The 19,197-nt window shown below is 42.6% G+C and overlaps 1 protein-coding gene across 1 annotated transcript in view; it reads right to left on the reverse strand.

Annotated features, from left to right (window-relative positions):
- Positions 1-219: 219 nt before the first annotated feature.
- The window catches only part of LOC138982569 (integrin alpha-4-like), a 41,719-nt gene continuing 22,741 nt past the window's right edge, over positions 220-19,197 (reverse strand). The window contains exons 13-22 of the mRNA XM_070355893.1: positions 18,077-18,243; positions 15,749-15,877; positions 14,422-14,628; positions 13,580-13,866; positions 10,700-10,877; positions 8,636-8,908; positions 7,341-7,460; positions 6,841-6,933; positions 5,525-5,641; positions 220-1,326 (exon numbers count right to left, since the gene is read on the reverse strand). Coding sequence (XP_070211994.1) covers positions 1,186-1,326; positions 5,525-5,641; positions 6,841-6,933; positions 7,341-7,460; positions 8,636-8,908; positions 10,700-10,877; positions 13,580-13,866; positions 14,422-14,628; positions 15,749-15,877; positions 18,077-18,243 — 1,712 coding nt within the window. The 3' untranslated portion in view covers positions 220-1,185. The remainder of the gene's footprint in view (positions 1,327-5,524; positions 5,642-6,840; positions 6,934-7,340; positions 7,461-8,635; positions 8,909-10,699; positions 10,878-13,579; positions 13,867-14,421; positions 14,629-15,748; positions 15,878-18,076; positions 18,244-19,197) is intronic.

Genomic DNA, 19,197 nt, shown 5'->3' on the forward strand with positions numbered 1-19,197 from the left:
ATAGATATGATATGTTTGGATTAAAAACACGCTCAGAAAGTTAAAACAAAGAGAGGTACAGAAAAGCGTGCTATCCTTCTTAGCGCAACTACTACCCCGCTCTTCTTGTCAATTTCACTGCCTTTGCCATGAGCGGTGGACTGACGATGCTACGAGTATACGGTCTTGCTGAAAAATGGCAGCTACTTGACTAAATATTGTATTTTCGCCTTACGCGACTTGTTTCAATTTTGGATCATCTTTATGGCAGCAAGCCAGCGTCGAAAGTCTGGATTCAAACCATCTTGCAAATAGGGATATTTCTTCGGTCTTCTCTAGAGCAGTTTTGATAATTAGTCTTCTTCACAAGTATTAAGTTGGACGCTAGGTCATACCAGTAACACCAGACATTTTCTATTTCTGTTCCAAAGTTAAGCAGGTGTTACATAATGATTTCCCAGTGTAAAGACATGTCTGTTATTGTTCAAATTTTAAGCCGGTGTTCAATATGATCCAGTGGGAATGCATATCTGTTATTATTCCAAAGTTAAGCCGATGTAACATTTGGCCCAGAGTAAAGACATGTCTGTTATTGTTCAAAAGTAAAGCCGGTTATACATAGTGTTCAATGTGAAGGCCTGTGTTAAGGTTTGTCTGTAATTATTCCAAAGTTAAACCGGTGTTACATAGTAATAATAATAATAATAAAACATTCTTTTATAGCGCTGTTCACCGCCAAATGGCAGTCTCATGGCGCTTTACATTAGACATTAAAATTCAACATTTTACATATAAAAAGTTTCCTCGTAAGAAATAACATACAAGCATTAAAACAAATTTAAAAAAATAAAAATATATATTATACATTGTATACGTATTTCTTCGATGTTCTCTTTAGCAGTTTTGATAATTAGCTTTTAAAACGTGCCGTCTTTCCATTCTTTCCATACCATCCTGAAGAAGGCACTTACATGCCGAAATATTGATTTAAACTTACCTAACCTGGTTACTGGTGTGTTTTCTTTTTATTTAATTGTTAAGGCATGTCTGTTATTGTTCCAACGTTAAACCGGTGTTACATATTATCCATTGTTGAGGCATGTCTGTTATTGTTCCAAAGTTAAACCGGTGTTACATATTATCCATTGTTAAGGCATGTTTGTTATTGTTCCAAAGTTAAGCCAGTGTCACATGTGGTCCCGCGTGTCATTTCTGTGCGCCAGAACTGGCAGAGCTCGGCGGACGCTGGCTTTTCCTCGACTTCACGCTGCCTTTGTTCTCGTAGAAACCACTCTGGCGCTTCAGTCGCTCCAGCTTCGCCTTGTCATTGCGCGCAAAGAATCCCAGCTACACAGTAGAAAAGAGAAATATAAACGCTTTGAGCGATGAGTGAAACAAAATTGATGATGATGATGATGGTGATGATGATGATGATGATGATGATGATGATGATGATGATGATGATGATGATGATGATGATGATGATGCACGAGGATGATTATGCACGATGATTATAATGCACGATAATGATGATGATGATTTTGCACGATGATGATGATGATGATGATGATGATGATGATGATGATGATGATGATGATGATGATGATGATGATGATGATGATGATGATGATGATGATGACGACGACGACGATGATGATGGCGTCCGCATGAGTGAATGGAGGCCAACCGATCAATTCATCATACAAAATTAACAAGTCGCGTAAGGCAAAAATACAACATTTAGTCAAGTAGCTGTCGAACTCACAGAATGAAACTGAACGCAATGCAACGCAGCAAGAGCGTATACTCGTAGCATCGTCAGTCCACCGCGCACAGCAAAGGCAGTGAAATTGACAAGAAGAGCGGGGTAGTACTTGCGCTGAGAAGGATAGCACGCTTTTCTGTACCACTCTTCGTTTTAACTTTCTGAGCGTGTTTTTAATCCAAACATATCATATCTATATGTTTTTGGAATCAGGAACCGACAAGGAATAAGATGAAAGTGTTTTTAAATTGATGTGGACAATTTAATTTTGATAATAATTTTTATATTTTTAATTTTCAGAGCTTGTTTTTAATCCAAATATAACATATGTATATGTTTTTGGAATCAGAAAATGATGGGAAATAAGATGAACGTAAATTGGGATCGTTTTATAAAAAAAAAATTTTTTTTACAATTTTCAGATTTTTAATGACTAAAGTCATTAATTAATTTTTAAGCCACTAAGCTGAAATGCAATACCGAAGTCCGGGCTTCGTCGAAGATTACTTGACCAAAATTTCAACCAATTTGGTTGAAAAATGAGAGCGTGACAGTGCCGCCTCAACTTTCACGAAAAGCCGGATATGACGTCATAAAAGACATTTATCGAAAAAATGAAAAAAACGTCTGGGGATTTCATACCCAGGAACTCTCATGTAAAATTTCATAAAGATCGGTCCCGTAGTTTAGTCTGAATCGCTCTACACACACACAAAGACACACAGACACACAGACATACATACACCACGACCCTCGTCTCGATTCCCCCCTCTACGTTAAAACATTTAGTCAAAACTTGACTAAATGTAAAAAGAAACAAACTGCATGGCTAAGGGACAAATCGTACCATTGGGAGTACCACGAGTGTCCCGTAATAAATATACCAGTGTAACAAGAGAAAATCGGACATAAGGGAATTAATGCACTGCATTACCCCCATCCCACCTCTCCACCAACATAATCATGAGTTACTATTGTTGCTGTTGTTGTTTATATTTTTTGTTTGAGTTTTTTGTAAGCTTGTTTTCTTTGCGGAGTAAAAGTGCAAGTTTTAAAACAAACAATGCCAACGAGTTCTATGTTCTTTAATTGTGAGCACATTGTTAGAGTAAACATGGCATACCTATATATTTTTGGATTCAGGAAATGATACAGAATAAGATGAAATTATTTTAAGATCGATTACTCAAATGTTAATTGTAATCATAATTTTCTCTAATTAATATGTTTTCATTAATTGTAAGTACATTTTCAGAGTAAACATGGCATATCTATGTATTTTTGGATTCAAGAAATAATAAAGAATTAGATGAAATAATGTTTGGGTCGATAACTAAAATACTAATTTTAATTACAATTTTGAGATTGTAAATGACCAAACTCATTAATTGATTTTTAAGCTTCATAGCTGAAATGCAATCCACAGTCCGGACTGAGTCGAAGATTAGTTGACTAAAATGTCAATCAATTCGATCGAAAAATGAGGGCGTGACAGTGCCACCCCAACTTTCACGTTAAGTCGGATATGACGTCATCAATTATAGTTATCAAAAAAAGGAAAAAATAGTCTGGGGATATCATACCCCGGAACTTTCATGTGCAGTTTCATTAAGATCGGTCTATTTGTTGTCTTGGAATCGTTCTTCACGCATGCACACACACACACACACACACACACACACACACACACACACACACACACACACACACACACACACACACACACACACAGACACACAGACACACACCCTCATCTCGATTCCCCGTCTATATTAAAACATTTAGTTAAAACTTGACTAAATGTAAAAAGACCACAAAAAAACTGCAGTAACTCTGAGGATGGTGGGACGGGGGGGGGGGGGGGGGGGGGATTGGAGGGAGGGAATTGAGAGAGATAAAAAAAATGAGAACGCATTTTTGTTATTTGTCCCGAAGGATTAACACCGTCATCCTTTTCCACTTAAGGTAATAGCCAATTCCCTTGCCAAACTGTCGGCTACAAGCTTTCAAAGTCCGGTGTTAGGAGAAAACCTCTGATTTATACATAGTCGTTGTCAATTTCCTCTCCCTTAACGAAATTGTCTAGTAAGTTAGAGAAATCGACAAGAAAAGGCGTTTTAGTGCCGTCCTCGGGCGAAATAACTGTCTTGAACTTCGTAGAAGCAAGAGAGCCAGGTCTCGGGAAAAAGAAACAGAAGTCACCACCCACAAAGTACATGTGCAATACATCTCATGATGCCAATGCTTCATATTTAGCATCGCCCATTACTTTAGGAAAAATGTCGAACGATAGACAATATCTTACTGAGTATCAACAGGACTGGTCGCCAAAAGCACGAAACGTTTAACGCAGGAAAAGATCACGGGGGATAACCTGACAAAAGCGGGGCGGAAGTACAACACCGCACCTGACACGATGTAACTTATTCGATCATATACCTATGCAGGGCCGGACCTGAGGGAAGGGGGGTCCTGGATTCCATTTTTAGAACCCCCACCCTCCCTCTGTTATAGTTGATCCAGCCCTGCTTATGGTACGGTAAAAAGCAACAAGTCGCAAAGAGAAAACACAGCGACGTTTCATCAGTTCCATATCTTTATATTAAATAGAAAACGGAAAAAGCATATGATATTTAGTGGATGCCCCCCCCCCCTCCCATCTCTCTCTCTCTCTCTCTCTCTCTCTCTCTCTCTCTCTCTCTCTCTCTCTCTCTCTCTCTCTCTCTCTACCAAACTTTGTTGTTGTTTTTATTGGTTTGAATATTATGAATTGATAAAATATTGTCCGACACATCACAATGTTGTCTTCAAGATCTTGATGTGCATATGTGCAGACTCGGAGACTGTATCAATATCCCACCCCTACGTCACCGCTGTGGCACGTAAAGGGCCTCGAGCATTCTGTCAGAATAGGTAGCGCAATCAAGGGCGGATCACATCATTTTTAAGGGGGGGTTTCCAAAGTTACTTTTGGGACAATTCGACGACGCGAAACGTTTAGTTGAGGGCACAAAGCGTTCGCACCTTTAAGGGTGGTCCGGGGTCATGCCCCCCCCCCCCTCCCATCGCGGAAAATGTTGATAAAAACAAGGAAAATGGAGCAATCTGAGCCAAGAAACTTCCTCTAATGCACCTTCCATAAGTAAATTAAAGACAAATTTGGATCAAAACAAGGATACATGACTGATCTGGTGCAACCTGAGCCAACCAATTGCCCAACTACTTTCCGAAACCGTCACTAAGAACACAAAGGCCGGTGTCACGAACTGAAAACTGCCTGAACAATCCCTCTCAATGCGGTCAATGCGCATGCGCTAACATGGGGAGATTAATCAGGTCGTGAACAACCTAACCCTAACCCAACCCTAATCCTAACCCATGGTTCGTTTGGTCAAAAGGTCGCATTTTTAAGTCCAAGATTGGCGCATGCGCATTGACAGCATTGAGAGGGATTGTTCAGCAGAGTTTTCAGTTCGTGACACCGGCTCATAGGGGGATCGGGGGCAACCCTCTCCCGGAAATGTTCATAAAAATCAAGGTAAATGGAGCAATCTGGTGCAATCTGAGCCATCAATTTTTCATTATTTTCACACAAAAATTCTCTCTCTTTTTTTTTTAGGCAAGGGGTGGGGGGGGTCCGGAAACCCCCCCCCCCCCCCCTAGATCCGCCCCTGCGCAACTCTTGTTGCTAATAGCTTTCAGCTGGGAGGGTGCGACTCGGATTTCTCAGCAATAAAAAGATAAATTTAATTGAACTTAAAAAAATAAATTAAATCTCACCCGCCAAGCCACAACGGCGATGATAATGAGTAGAAGAAGACCGCCGATGACCCCGCCAATGATAATCCAGATGTTGATATCATCTGCGGAACTGACTCTTTTGATGAAGGTCCGCACCTATGAGGTAAAAAATCATGCATGAGTAGAGAAAAATATTCTATAGATAGATAAAAAGCAGATAAACTGTGCTCGTGTATCCTCTGCCTCGGAATGAGAATACCATCAGCCGATCAGCTGCGTAAGAGTATCAACACATGCGCAAATGCAGTTATTTTGAGCATGTGAACTTTATCTTTCTGTCGAATCCTGCGGCAATGCTCGCAGATATGCAATAATATACGGTTTCTTCATGTGCAACACTGCTGAGAAGCGTGACTTGGGTTTTTGAAATCCGATCGCATCCACTCACAAACGATAAAAGAAGAAGCGCTTCAATGTAGAGCTCTGGAACTCGTTCAGTGATAGCAATGGAAAGCAAGGCACAAAAATAAATCAAGTTGAGATGCATATGTGGAAAATAAGTTTCTTCGTGAGAGAACAAACAATCTTAACACCAAAGTTACAGTGGTTCATATGGGCGAATAACGCTCTGCCTGAAAGTGTTTCAGAGACACTGACACATTCAGATGATTTTCATTCTGCCTTCATTTAGACTTTTACAGTTGCCAGGAAGCTTATCAAATTGTCGGAGTGCTGCCTCCAGACCACAGCTGCACGCACCAACGAAACTGTCCCGTCATTCAACAAATGACTCCTAAGGATTTTGTGTGTTTGCAAACAGCAATACCCTCTTACAATTGTGTGTTAGGTTTAATATTTCTTTATCTGAGATACCTTTCTGTCAAGTAAATGATGGTCTTTTGCAAACTCTAGGGGGATGCTTCAGAATATCATCCTTTTTCCAAGATAGCTTATTGTCAAGTAAACCACCGTCTTTTTCATACACTATCATCCTTTTACGCCGGATGTATTAATAGCTTTTTCGGACTTAACGACAGAAAGCTCGAATTGACACAATTTTCACTTTGTCAAAAACTGAACATAATTGTATAGAAAAGCAAACAATGAAGAAATACAGCATTTTCTTTTCATGATGAAGATGAACCAAACAAGCAAACACACAAAAAGCACAGATGAAAAAAAATCACATAAAGCAAAATCAAAACATTTAGTCAATCTCTCGGCCTAACAGAATGAAACTGAACGCATTGCATTTTTCTTCAACGACTAGTAGGTCAAGGTCTCATCGAAAACCTGCGGCCGAGACAATGCTTAGTAACATAAGTCAACTGGAAAAAAAGTAAAAAGAAACTGACCTCTCTTCTCCGCTCTTCCTTCCAGGGATAGAACAAGGGATGCTTCGGTTCCAAGACGTTTGTGGTCACGGTGTAGTGAAGCGTGTCGACAGTCTGAAAGATCATTATCACCTGATAACTTGGACAGTCAGAAGAAGCAACATAATTTCTTTGAGAATCAGTCTCACGCAACACTAGTAACTAGGCAAAAAAACAGAGAGAGACAGAGACAGTCACCGAGAGAAAAAGAGACAGAGAACAAATAGGGACAGATTGAGACAGAGTAACAGAGAGAAAAAGAAAGTGAGAGCGTACCTGCGTGCGTGTGTGTGTGTGTGTGTGTGTGTGTGTCTGTGTGTGAGTGTGTGTGTGTGCGTACGTACGTGCGTGCGTGCGTGCGTGTTTGTGCGTGTGTGCGTGTGCGTGCGTGCGTGCGTTGGTGCGAGCGTGCGTGCGGCGTAAATGCGTTGAAAGGAGGGAGAACGAAAGAAAAACAAACAGACTGACAGACAGGGGCTTACACCAGGGAAACTGATGGCGGATCTCCGGATGGTAACTGTCACGTTGATCTCGGCTTTGTCGTTGCGCTGAAGATCGGGCATGTCACACTGATACACTCGACACGCTGAATTCAAACAATCCTGTTCACACACACACACACACACACACACACACACACACACACACACACACACACACACACACACACACACCGGCACACAAACAAACACACACACACACACACACACCAGAGATGTTAAAACCAGCCCCAAGGATGTGGACTTACATCAGAAACATAAAAGGTCTTGCAGGGAGACATTGTTGCAAATAATGTGATAGTTTCATTTGCATACCATTACAGACGCCCATTTATTCGTCATTTAAACACGAAGGAAAAACTATCATAACTGCTGAGTTACAGTGATACCCAAATTCATACGAGTGGCCACATTGAGTTTGACAGGAACTCAACTGCAGTCGCTTTCAAAGATCGACATAGAAATCTACAGTCGAACCTGCTTATCTCGATAACTTGAGGACCACCTGCACATAACGAACACCCCAAAGACAAAGAATGCCCGATGGGATTAAACTACAATGAGGGCCCCAAAGGGGGGGGTATCATCACGATCACGGGAAGGGAAATTTTAGCTTTCACGATCACAGTTACCTTGATTTTTGTTTTCACGATCACAAACACCTTGACGAATAGAGGATCATAGAGTGATACAGCTGTGAAAAAATGTACGTTGAAAATAAAATGCTTTGCAATAATGCCCATCACGATCACGAACACAAATGACGATCACGATCACGAGACTTGATTTTTTTGTCATCACGGATCACGGGCAAAGTCCCATCACGATCACAGAAATGGAAATTTCGGCAATCACGGTCACAGAAAGGTCAAAAAACGCCAATCACGATTACGGACGGCCGGTGTCACGAACTGAAAACTCTGCTGAACAATCCCTATCAATGCGCATGCGCCAATCTTGGACTTAAAAAATGCGACCCTTTGACCGAACGAACCATGGGTTAGGGTTAGGGTTAGGGTTAGGTTGTTCACGATCAATCTCCCCATGTTAGCGCATGCGCATTGACCGCATTGAGAGGGATTGTTCAGGCAGAGTTTTCAGTTCGTGACACCGGCCAAATCCCACGGTGGTGAGATCTTGTGTGAGAGCTATCCAGTGAAGATCTTTAGTCTCGGTCGAAGTCAAATAGGGCTGGCCGAGACTATATTCCGCATTCTATCCTCTGACAGCTATCATGGCTGTCAGTGACTTCTCACTACAGTGATTCACATACTCACTATTTTCAACACCTTTCCGTCGTTACTGTCACGGCCTTCATCGCTCTGAACATTTTCAGCTTGTCGTCGTCGTCGTCGGGTAGGATCGATATGTCCAAAGGGGTCGTCGGTGCCTAGCGAGGGCGAGATTTTGGCTCCAGCCGTTGCAGCGGTGGTGGTGATGGTGGTGGGCAATGTCGTCGTGGTTGACGCGGTGCTGGAACCCCCTTCCAGAGATCCCTCCGAACCAAGGTGATGGGGACACTCCACCACCTCTCCGTTCGCTCGCTTGATCTGGAAAAAATACATTGAATTTATCTTCCGTGTTGCCTGGTCTGTCGAGAGGGGGGGGGGGGTGGTGGACTTAAAAAGACACAATCCTTTTCGTGAAAACTGATCGGCTTCCCATCTCAGATCTGGCCAGGCTATGCCGAGTGATAAGAGAACACCCCTCTTCTTCGACACATACCCAAAATCAACATTTTGGCTTCTTTCTGTGCAGAGTGAGATTTTTTTGATTTTTTTATTTCACAGATCGCCATTTTTTGGTGTCAGTTGAGAAAGTAGTTCTTCAATACGTTCCTATTCTGCGCCCAGGCGGGTGATTTTTAGTATATGTCCAAGTGGACGGATGGTCTGATTCCACGTACAAGCATGGCCGGATCTGAGATGGTGACCCGATTCGTTCAGGCAGGAAGGATTGTGTCTCAGTTTCGAGCAGGTGGGGCAGAGACAGGAGAATTTCTGTTTGTCTCTCTGCTTGCATGTCTGTGCGTCCTAGTCATGACTCTGAAATCAAGAGCCTGAAGATAATGAAAGCACAGCGTTGGCACCTTCCAGTGTGTCCTAAGTTAGTGTGCAGAATTATTTTTTCAAAAGCTCATAAATAAAATAATGTAAAAAGACTGATTTTTTTGATTTGTTATGTCTTAACATCTCAGTCTTCACTATCAACCAAACCATCACTAAAACTCCTTCACGGACAATCAACAAAATCCAAAAATGAAGGAAAACAAAAAGAAAATAAATAAATATATGAGAAAACAAGTCGCGTGAAGCGATATTAAAACATTTAGTCAATCGGTAGGCATCAAAGTAAAAGATCAACACAAAAAACCAGGTATCACCGAGACTGCATTCAAATAGTCTCGGCTAAACTTCCCCGAAGACCGATACAGGTCATGCCCGTGTGACCTGGAATAATAGGCCGTGAAAGGTGGATGCAGCGCCTATAGGCTGTTGATCTACTGGCCGATGTGAGTGCGTGATATATTTTGTAAAAAATTCCATCTCACACGGCATTAATAGGTAACATGCGCCTTGAGTCGCCTTGTGTGGTGAGATACGTGCGCGATATAAATCCTCGTAAATAGATAAATAAAAATCCTCGTCTCCGCGAAGCATGCGAACATTAGACTCGACCTATTTTCTTTTATTCTGAGCGCGTTTTTCAAGTAAACACAACATATCTACATACTTTTTAATTCAGGAGCAGATGAGGAATACAATGCAATAATTATTTAATCTTTAAGCGAAAACTCGTTTTTAATGACAACTAATTTTTAAGCTTTCGAGCTGAAATGCAATCCCAAATTGAGTCAAAGATTGCTTGACCAACATTTCAATCAATTTGGTTGAATAAGGAGGGCGTGACAGTGCCGCCTCAACTATCACTAAAAGCCGGATATGACGTCATCAAAAACATTTATTGGAAAAATGAGAAAAAAAAGTGTGGGATATCATACCCAGGAACTCTCATGTCAAGTTTCATGAAGGTCGGTCCAGTAGTTTTGCAGTCTAAATCGCTCTACACACACACACACACACTCACACACACACACACACACACACACACACACTCACACACACACACACACACCACGACCCTCGTCTCGATTCCCCGTCTGTGTTAAACTTGACTAAATGTAAAACACGTGACTATGGAATGTCTCAGCATGTCAGCCTCCCGTGCTTTCTATGAAGGGCACACGAACAAGTAGACGACGGGTTTCTGACAGAAAGCTGCGTCCTATTATCGATCACTACAATACCGCCCCATTAAACATAAACATGAAACAGACTGACCGTGACGTTGGAATGTTTCAGCATGTCAGCGCCCGTCTTGTCAATGAAGGGCACACGGACACGCAAAGGGGTGGCGGGCAGAAAGCTATCTCCTCTGTTGACCACCAGCAGTTTGTGGGTCAGTGTGACGTCAGCCTGGTCAGAGTCCTGCACGCGCAGCTGGCGCGGGTCAGCCCACCTGTCCACAAACCAGCATGATTTTGTTTTCTTCATTTTCATTTTCCTTACTTTATAATTCCATTGCTGGGAAATTTGGAATGAAGATGAAATATGCCACCTGCACTTCTGGCAAAATGATGGAGGTTTTGCCATAGCGGTGTGTTACACGACACTTGAGATTGCCACAAGTTCTCAAACGTCGTATAGTTGTGTTCTTTTATTCTACGTCGCCCGTCTTCGCAGCAGCAGAAAACAACTCGTCAAATTGAGTTCGAGGATTTATTTAGCATTCCATACATACAACTGCACATCGTAGCAGAACTCAAAGTAGAAGCTTTTTTAACATACAAATCACGCTGGCCTATATACTCAAATCTCGAGAATATTCCAGACCGAACATGATACAACTAAAATTAGATGAATAAAATGGACTAGAATAGTGACATTCTCTGTGACGTACATCAAAAGCGCCGACGCACTTAATCCGAGCGAACGCCACGAATCAACGACTCAAAACAACGGAAACAACTTGTTTTAAACAGGACTAGAAAGTTCACCTGCATTTTTGTCCAAACATAAATATTGTGTTTACAAAATATAATATCGGTACTTTCCCACAAAGTACAAATAAGTCAACTACATGCAACACACAAAACTGAACCAAAGTTCAGCAACGGCAGCGTTTCCTAACACGGTGACACGGGGTTTGAACGTGGAAACTATCTCTGAGTCTGCACATAATGTTGTCCCGTGTCTGTCCAGGCCTGGTTTCGAACCCGTGGCCTGAGGACCACAAGCCCTGTGCTGTATTTTACTGAGCTGCCTGGTCTCCCGAGTCTGTAATTTGTTGTCTGTTAGGCCTATAAAAAAAAAATAGGTGTGGTTACGGTAACCCGACCTACCCTATTTTTAGGGGCCGACCCTATAACTTTTTATTACATTTGTCAACAACAACAACAAAAACAACAGTGCAGAAAACGCAATGAAAGCGAAAGCGCTCGAGTCACACACTTATTTCCCTGTCAAGTAGGTTTAATTTGTACACATTAAAAAAAAAGTTTAAAAAAAAAGTGATTGCCTACCTTCCTACCCTATTTTTTTTGGCTATGTTACCTTAACCACACCTATTTTTTTTGTTGTTGTGGCCTTAGATGAATTCTGGAAATAACTCTACTGGGGTTTTACTGAAGGTTAACAGAAGGTTGCGCCCCTTCGAAGCGTGGACATTCATCATATCGAGCGGACACTGCATAGCATAGTTTTATTATAAGAACCTTTTCTAATTCCTATTAACTCGATGTTCTTTAACTATATTCATACATAAATGCATATTGTAAAGCAGTATGCATTGTTAGAGGATTTTTTAGTAGCAGTGTTTAAATGTCGAAGCTGCTTTTCCCATTTTTACCCAAGAGACCGACTGTATATTGTGTTATTGTATTTGTCAGACTTGATTGTACCAAGTCCCTACACATGTTGTAATGCGCTTAGAGCCAAATATTTTTGTTTTTTGTAAGGGATAGGCGCAATATAAATACACTTTATTATTAGTATTATTATAGCATGCACATTGGGGCTCATCGTTCACTGTCACACCATGATAGCTTGCCTTCGACTTCGTCCTACAATCGCGTGTGTTTTGCTCCGTAGCTTTCAAGGGGCGAAACTCTTCCACAGCCAAGAAAAACTCCGACAGAGTAATTATTCCCGAACATCTTCTAATAGAAGAATTCCGAAAATAACTCTGTCGGGGTCGTATGGGTTGTGACAGAGTTAATACCCTTGCTTTACCCGGACACACATTCCACGGGCCAATCACCAGCGTGGGGTGTGTCGGAGACACGTGGACAAGGAGCACGTGTGGATTTGTTTGTCCCCCTTCTTCTTCTGCGTTCGTGGGCTGAAACTCCCACGTTTTTACACGAGTGGGTGGAATTTTACGTGTATGACAGTTTTTACCCCGCCATTTGCGCCGCTTTCGGAGGAAGCATGCTGGGTATTTTCGTGTTTCTGTAACCCACCGAACTCTGACATGAATTACAGGATCTTTTCCGTGCGCACTTAGTCTTGTGCTTGCGTGTACACACGAAGGGGGATAAGCCACTAGCAGGTCTGCACATAAGTTGACCTGGGAGATCGAAAAAATCTCCACACTTAACCCACCAGGCGGCCGCGGCCGGGATTCGAACCCTCGACCTTCCGATTAAGAGGCCGACGTCTTACCACCACGCCACAGCGCCCGTCAATTGTCCCCCTAAAAAGCAAGGGTATTCACTCTTTCACAACCCATACAAACCCGACAGAGTTATTTCCGAGCATCGTCTATTCAGTTTGGTTGATGTGTCGTAGTCTTGAGCTAGGCAAGAAATGTGTATATGTATCATATGCATGTCTTGGTTTTGAGAATGATGCAACTCTTTCTATATCTACAAACGAGGACAGTGTTGTTGCAAAATTAGGGGCAGTGCAAGATCAGATTGATGGACTAACTGGCATACATTCAAACGTCTCCTGCACCTTTAAAATGTAGAGGGAATGTCTCTTATTTTCAAGCTCCTTTCAAAAAAAAATTCCAAACATGCTTATAAATAAATAAAATGGAAAGTTCGGAATGATTATTCAAAACAATAATTTGGTTCGGCTTGTTAACCAAGCACAATAATGCAAAGCAAAAACACTGAAGTAAATTAATGATGAAATTGAATCAAATGTAAGCCTAACCCATCCAAGTTTAGATCAGCGACGATAGCGGCGCGAGACTCCAGCGTCAACACGTTGTCGGCCAACTTCTTTTCAGGATTTTCCACGGAGTCATAGGGCATGACCTTGACCTCAAATCGGATGACCTTGTTCTCGGCTGTCAAGGGCACGGTGTCGGCGAGGAACTGAAGACGAATCCTGACAGCTGCGTCCTCGCCCAAGGGTCCCCAGCTGCTGCAGCGAAGCACTGACTGCACCACTGCGTCACAGATGATGGTGGTGTTGCCCGTGGCAACGCGGAAATCGATCTGTCCCAAGCGAGAGAGGGGGAGTTGTGAGTGATGTTCATCGCTATGACTGATTTCATGCAACGTGAATTTGCTCCAATAAGTTACTGATAACTATCAACTGGTAAAATTATTACTTGATGTTAACGTTGCCAGAAGGCGCATACTATACTCATGTTCATATAAATGGGAAATTCACGGCAAAAATGATGATACTAAATTGTCGTAGGACAGCTAGAGAGGGGGGTGGTGGTATCTAGGGGACATAAAGCAATTTTTAAAAAATTCATAACAATACTGGATTTATACAAAGAGAGAATAAACCATTCAAGACTAAAACAGTAGTTGTGATTGTCGTTGTTTTTGTTGTTCAGTTGTTGGTGTTGTTGTTGTTGTTGTGCTGTTGCTGTTGTTGATGACTTCACTTGGTACAGGAAAGGTAACTCATATCATCCGAAGGGAAGGTTAGACCGTGTTCAAATGGAAAGTTACGTGTACGTGTTTTGACTTGATTATACCGCCATATAGGCAGCCGTATTCCGTCTTCAGAGGGAAACATAAAATCTGAGCTCCAACCTGTCCCGAGATGTTGACGGTCAGCTGCATACCGAAGGCGGTCTCGCCACGGTTGACCAGGTCCAGCACCAGTTCCACCTGAGTGGTGCGGTTGACCACGTTGAGAGTGGGGTGGCTGTCTTCTGCTGGCACGTGCTGCACGCGTCCTGTCAGAACTAGGTTAGTCCTGCACACACCGTCTTCCCCGCACTTGTTCTTGAACTTGACCTGCGAAAAGATGGCAACGACACATTGACAATTGGTTTAAACGATGTTTTATTAAATCAAACATGATACAATAATACAACGATAAACAATAGGGACACGAACTCAAGCGAACACATTGACAATTCTTTATGTGTACGAGGGTTGGAGAATAATCAGGTTGATTGGTATTTGTTTTTACATCTGGCCCTTGCCGTAGACAGGGGTAAAGCTTGCGTGTGTGGGAGGGGTGAGTGATTCAGGGTGGAGGTACCTTGCCGTAGACAGGGGTAAAGCTTGCGTGTGTGGGAGGGGTGAGTGATTCAGGGTGGAGGTACCTTGCCGTAGACAGGGGTAAAGCTTGCGTGTGTGGGAGGGGTGAGTGATTCAGGGTGGAGGTACCTTGCCGTAGACAGGGGTAAAGCTTGCGTGTGTGGGAGGGGTGAGTGATTCAGGGTGGAGGTACCTTGCCGTAGACAGGGGTAAAGCTTGCGTGTGTGGGAGGGGTGAGTGATTCAGGGTGGAGGTACCTTGCCGTAGACAGGGGTAAAGCTTGCGTGTGTGGGAGGGGTGAGTGATTCAGGGTGGAGGTACACTGGAACCCCCTTTCTAAGACCTACAAAGATTAAGACCTACAAAGATTAAGACCTACAAAGATTAAGACCTACAAAGATCTGAGAAAATGAGGTCTTAAAGATTCTATCTCAACAAATATGTTCGTGAGTTAAACCCTTCCATCTTTGTGTCAACTCAAAATGCACTTGACAGACTGTTCAAGAAAGAACAAAAAACAACCAAACATATACAAACACACACACACACACACACACACACACACACACACACACACACACTAACATACGCACGCACGCACACGCACAGATACACGCATACACGCGCGCGCACGCACGGCACGCACACGCGCACACACACACACTCACACACAGCACTCACCCATCTGTATAGAAGAAAACAAATTCCAACCCAATAACCGGGTCCCCATGACGCCCTCTCCCCTCCCCCCCCCCCCCCCCCCCCATCCCCACTTCCGACCACCCCCACCCCCTCCCGTTGATTGTACGTTGCATACATCGACAGTGTAAAATTAAAACACTCAGTCAACCGTGTAAAAGGGTTTCCATACCTGTTCCGTATGGCTGTCTGGCATTGACTGGTTGAGGATAGGGGCCACAGTGCCAGAGAAGGAAGTCATATTCAGGCTGAAGTTGGCATACAGGTGTACGGGTACGAAGGGGTTCCGATCAATTTGATCCTGAAAACCGTGTTGGTTAGATTGCTTCTAAGATAAGGTCTTTTGAAGTTTATGCCAGTACATATGGTGAAGTGTGTCTGTGTGTTCACGTGTCTGTGTGTGTGCGTGCGTGCGTGAGTGTGTGTGCGTGTGTGTGTATGTGTGTGTGTCAGTGTGTGTGTGTGTGTGTCAGTGTGTGTGTGTGTGTGTATCAGTGTGTGTTTGTGTGTGTGTGTGTGTGTGTGTGTGTGTGTGTGTGCGTGTGTGTGTGTGTGTGTGTGTGTGTGTGTCTGTCTGTCTTTCTGTCTGTGTTTGTGTGTTAGAAGTGTTTATGGGAAGAGGATTCCGTAATGTCAGTTTTTGCATTCCAGATAGAAGGAGATAGCGAAAAACAGACTGACACAGTGACAGGGATATTGCAACAATGCCAAAAAGATGCGGTAGTTAAGAAGATATAAGTTGTCGTTAGCTCAACTTCTACCTGATTCCAAAAAGTGCCATGAGCCTTTTGTGCCTAATAAATCTCCCATATTTTGTCTTGTGTTTTGAGCGCGTACTTCCCTTCTGTTTCTTTGGTCGGTGAAGAAACCAGACAGAAAGGGCGTGACGGACGGAAAATGAGAAAACCTGAACAATGAAGCAGTCAGCCAGAGAGCAAATCATAGTGAGTGACAGACAGGCAGAAGACGAATGAACATGACTAAAGGATAGGCAAAATACTTGAACAATGAGTCAGTCAGTCTGACAGAAAAAGAATGACAGACAGTCAGAAAACTCGATCAAGGAACCAATCAGTCACACATAATGAATGACAGGCAAGAACGCTTGATCAACGAACCAGTCGGTCAGACAGAAAACAAAATACAGTCTGGCCACACAAAAAATAGGTCTGTTTACGGTAACATAGGGTAAAAAAATAGGGTCGGTAGGTCGGCTTTTTATTTTATTTTATTTTTTTTATTTTTTTTTTTTTTTTTTCCTCCCCTCTCTATGATGTTTCACAGTTCATTTCTTCTCATCAATCCCTGTTTTTGCCCAACATAACTATAAACAGTACTTTGAGCTTACCTCCCTTCTGTCGTCTGCTGTTTGAGCGCAAACAGCTCTATTTTGGATGCGGTTTTTTTTTTTTCAGACGATCCAAAAAAAAGATTAGGGTCGGGCCTAAAAACTAGGGTCGGTCGGGTTACCGTAAACAGACCTATTTTTGGGGGAGGGGCCAGATCAATGAACCAGCAATCCAGACAGACAAAAATGTTATCAATGAACCAGTCAGTTAGCCAGAAACGAAATTTCAGATCAAGGGTTAGTGAACCAGTTAGTCACACAGACAACGAACTACAGTTCAATGAACCCGTCAGTCAGACAGAAACGAAAGTTCACATCAAGGGTTAGTGAACCAGTTAGTCACACACACAAAACGAACTATAGATCAATGAACCGGTCATCCAGACAGACAGAAGACTTGGTCAATAAACCAGTCAGTCAGGCAGAAAACGAAATGAAGATCAGTGTACCAGTCATCAAGACACAAAACCTGAACAAACAACTCACACAGGAAACGAAATTTCAGATCAGGTATAACCATTTAAGAGAATACTACATGGCTTGCTGTGTCGTACCAGATTTACACGAGTTATTTTTTTAAATATTGAACTGCGAGCGAAAGCGAGCTGTTCACTATTTGAAAAAGCAACGAGTGTAAATCTGGTACGACACAGCAAGCCATGTAGTATTCTGTTTATCCTACATACTGTACTTACGTGTATTTTACTGAAAATGTCTTGCAGACGAGGCAGCTAAATTGAAGACGCTTGTTTTGGAACCTCGATCTCTTCTAAAGCCTCGTGCAATCTATTACGTCAAAGCAAAGGAACGTCACTCTGAAAGTGTGGCGTGAATGGTTAGTTCTAAAGATTCATCGAGGGTAATTAGCGAGCGCAATTTTTGTTTCTATAATGACGTTTGTCTCGGTGACTTTGGCATCATAAGCAGTGGAAAAACAGGTCCCTGCCAGACTTGCTTGACATGACCTCATTTACATGATATACACACGTGTGATTTGAACGATTATTATCTCACGGGTGTCTCTCTCACGTATGTAGAATAAACAGACTTCTTCTTCAGCGTTCGATGATTAGTTCAGACAGACAAAAAACATGATCAATGATCAGACAGAAAAGAAATGACAGACAGACACAACCCATGTCCAACTCTGACCTTGTTGAGGATAGCCAAGTATTGCTGACACAGCCCCCTGTTGCGAGGAACAGTGAGGGAGGTTCTGAAGACGGTTACAAAGGAACTGTCGCTGTTGTCATGAAGACGAACACGCCGCGACGAATCACTGGAAATCAGCTTGTCTAGTTCTAAACTCACGTCAAAACCTGCAAAAAGAACGTCGAAAAAAGAGATACAATTCTAAAATTAAACAAGTCGCGAAAGGCGAAATTACTACATTTAGTCAAGCTGTGGAACTCACAGAATGAAACTGAACGCACTGCATTTTTTCACAATGACCGTAGTCCGCCGCTCGTACAAAAGGCAGTGAAACTGACGAGCCTGTTTAGCGCGGTAGCGGTTGCGTTGTGCTGCATAGCACGCTTTTCTGTACCTCTCTTCGCTTTAACTTTCTGAGCGTTTTTTTAATCCAAACATATCATATCTATATGTTTTTGGAATCAGGAACCGACAAGGATTAAGAGGAAATTGTTTTTAAATCGATTTCGGAAATTTAATTTTGATCATAATTTTTATATTTTTAATTTTCAGAGCTTGTTTTAATCCAAATATAACATATCTATACTGTTCAAAAAAAGAAACGCATAGCTTGTAATATTTGGTTAATTTAGTTATATGGCTACAAGGATATCCACCAAACTGCAGAAAATGTTTATCTGGTCGTCGACCTTTCGTCCATTGCCACAAGTGAGCTCTGCACGTGACGCATGCGTTATCAGTGGCTACAATGTCAAAATTGCTCATTTGGCATGACCACTCGTCATGCTTCAGTGTAATCTCGTGAAACCCGGGGAATATTGAGCTCTCACCATGTCTTCCAAAACCCATAAAAGCGGATTGTTCGCCACAAAGAAATCAGACGACAATTCAGCGACGAAAGATGGCCCGACTGAGCAGAGAAGACCGCCAAATTGCATTGGGTCGTTTACAAGCACTTCCACGTGTCCCAGAGCACCATCAGTAGACTGTGGGTCAGGTTTCAAGCCACTGGCTCCGTTGCTGACTTGCCACGAGCGGGAAGACCAAGGGCGACAACTGCTGCTCACGACCGCTTCATACGGCTCCGCCACCTCCGGAATCGTTTCCTGTCGGCCTCATCT

The sequence above is a fragment of the Littorina saxatilis genome, linkage group LG12 (genome assembly GCF_037325665.1).
Source record: "Littorina saxatilis isolate snail1 linkage group LG12, US_GU_Lsax_2.0, whole genome shotgun sequence".
Classification (NCBI taxonomy): domain Eukaryota; kingdom Metazoa; phylum Mollusca; class Gastropoda; order Littorinimorpha; family Littorinidae; genus Littorina; species Littorina saxatilis.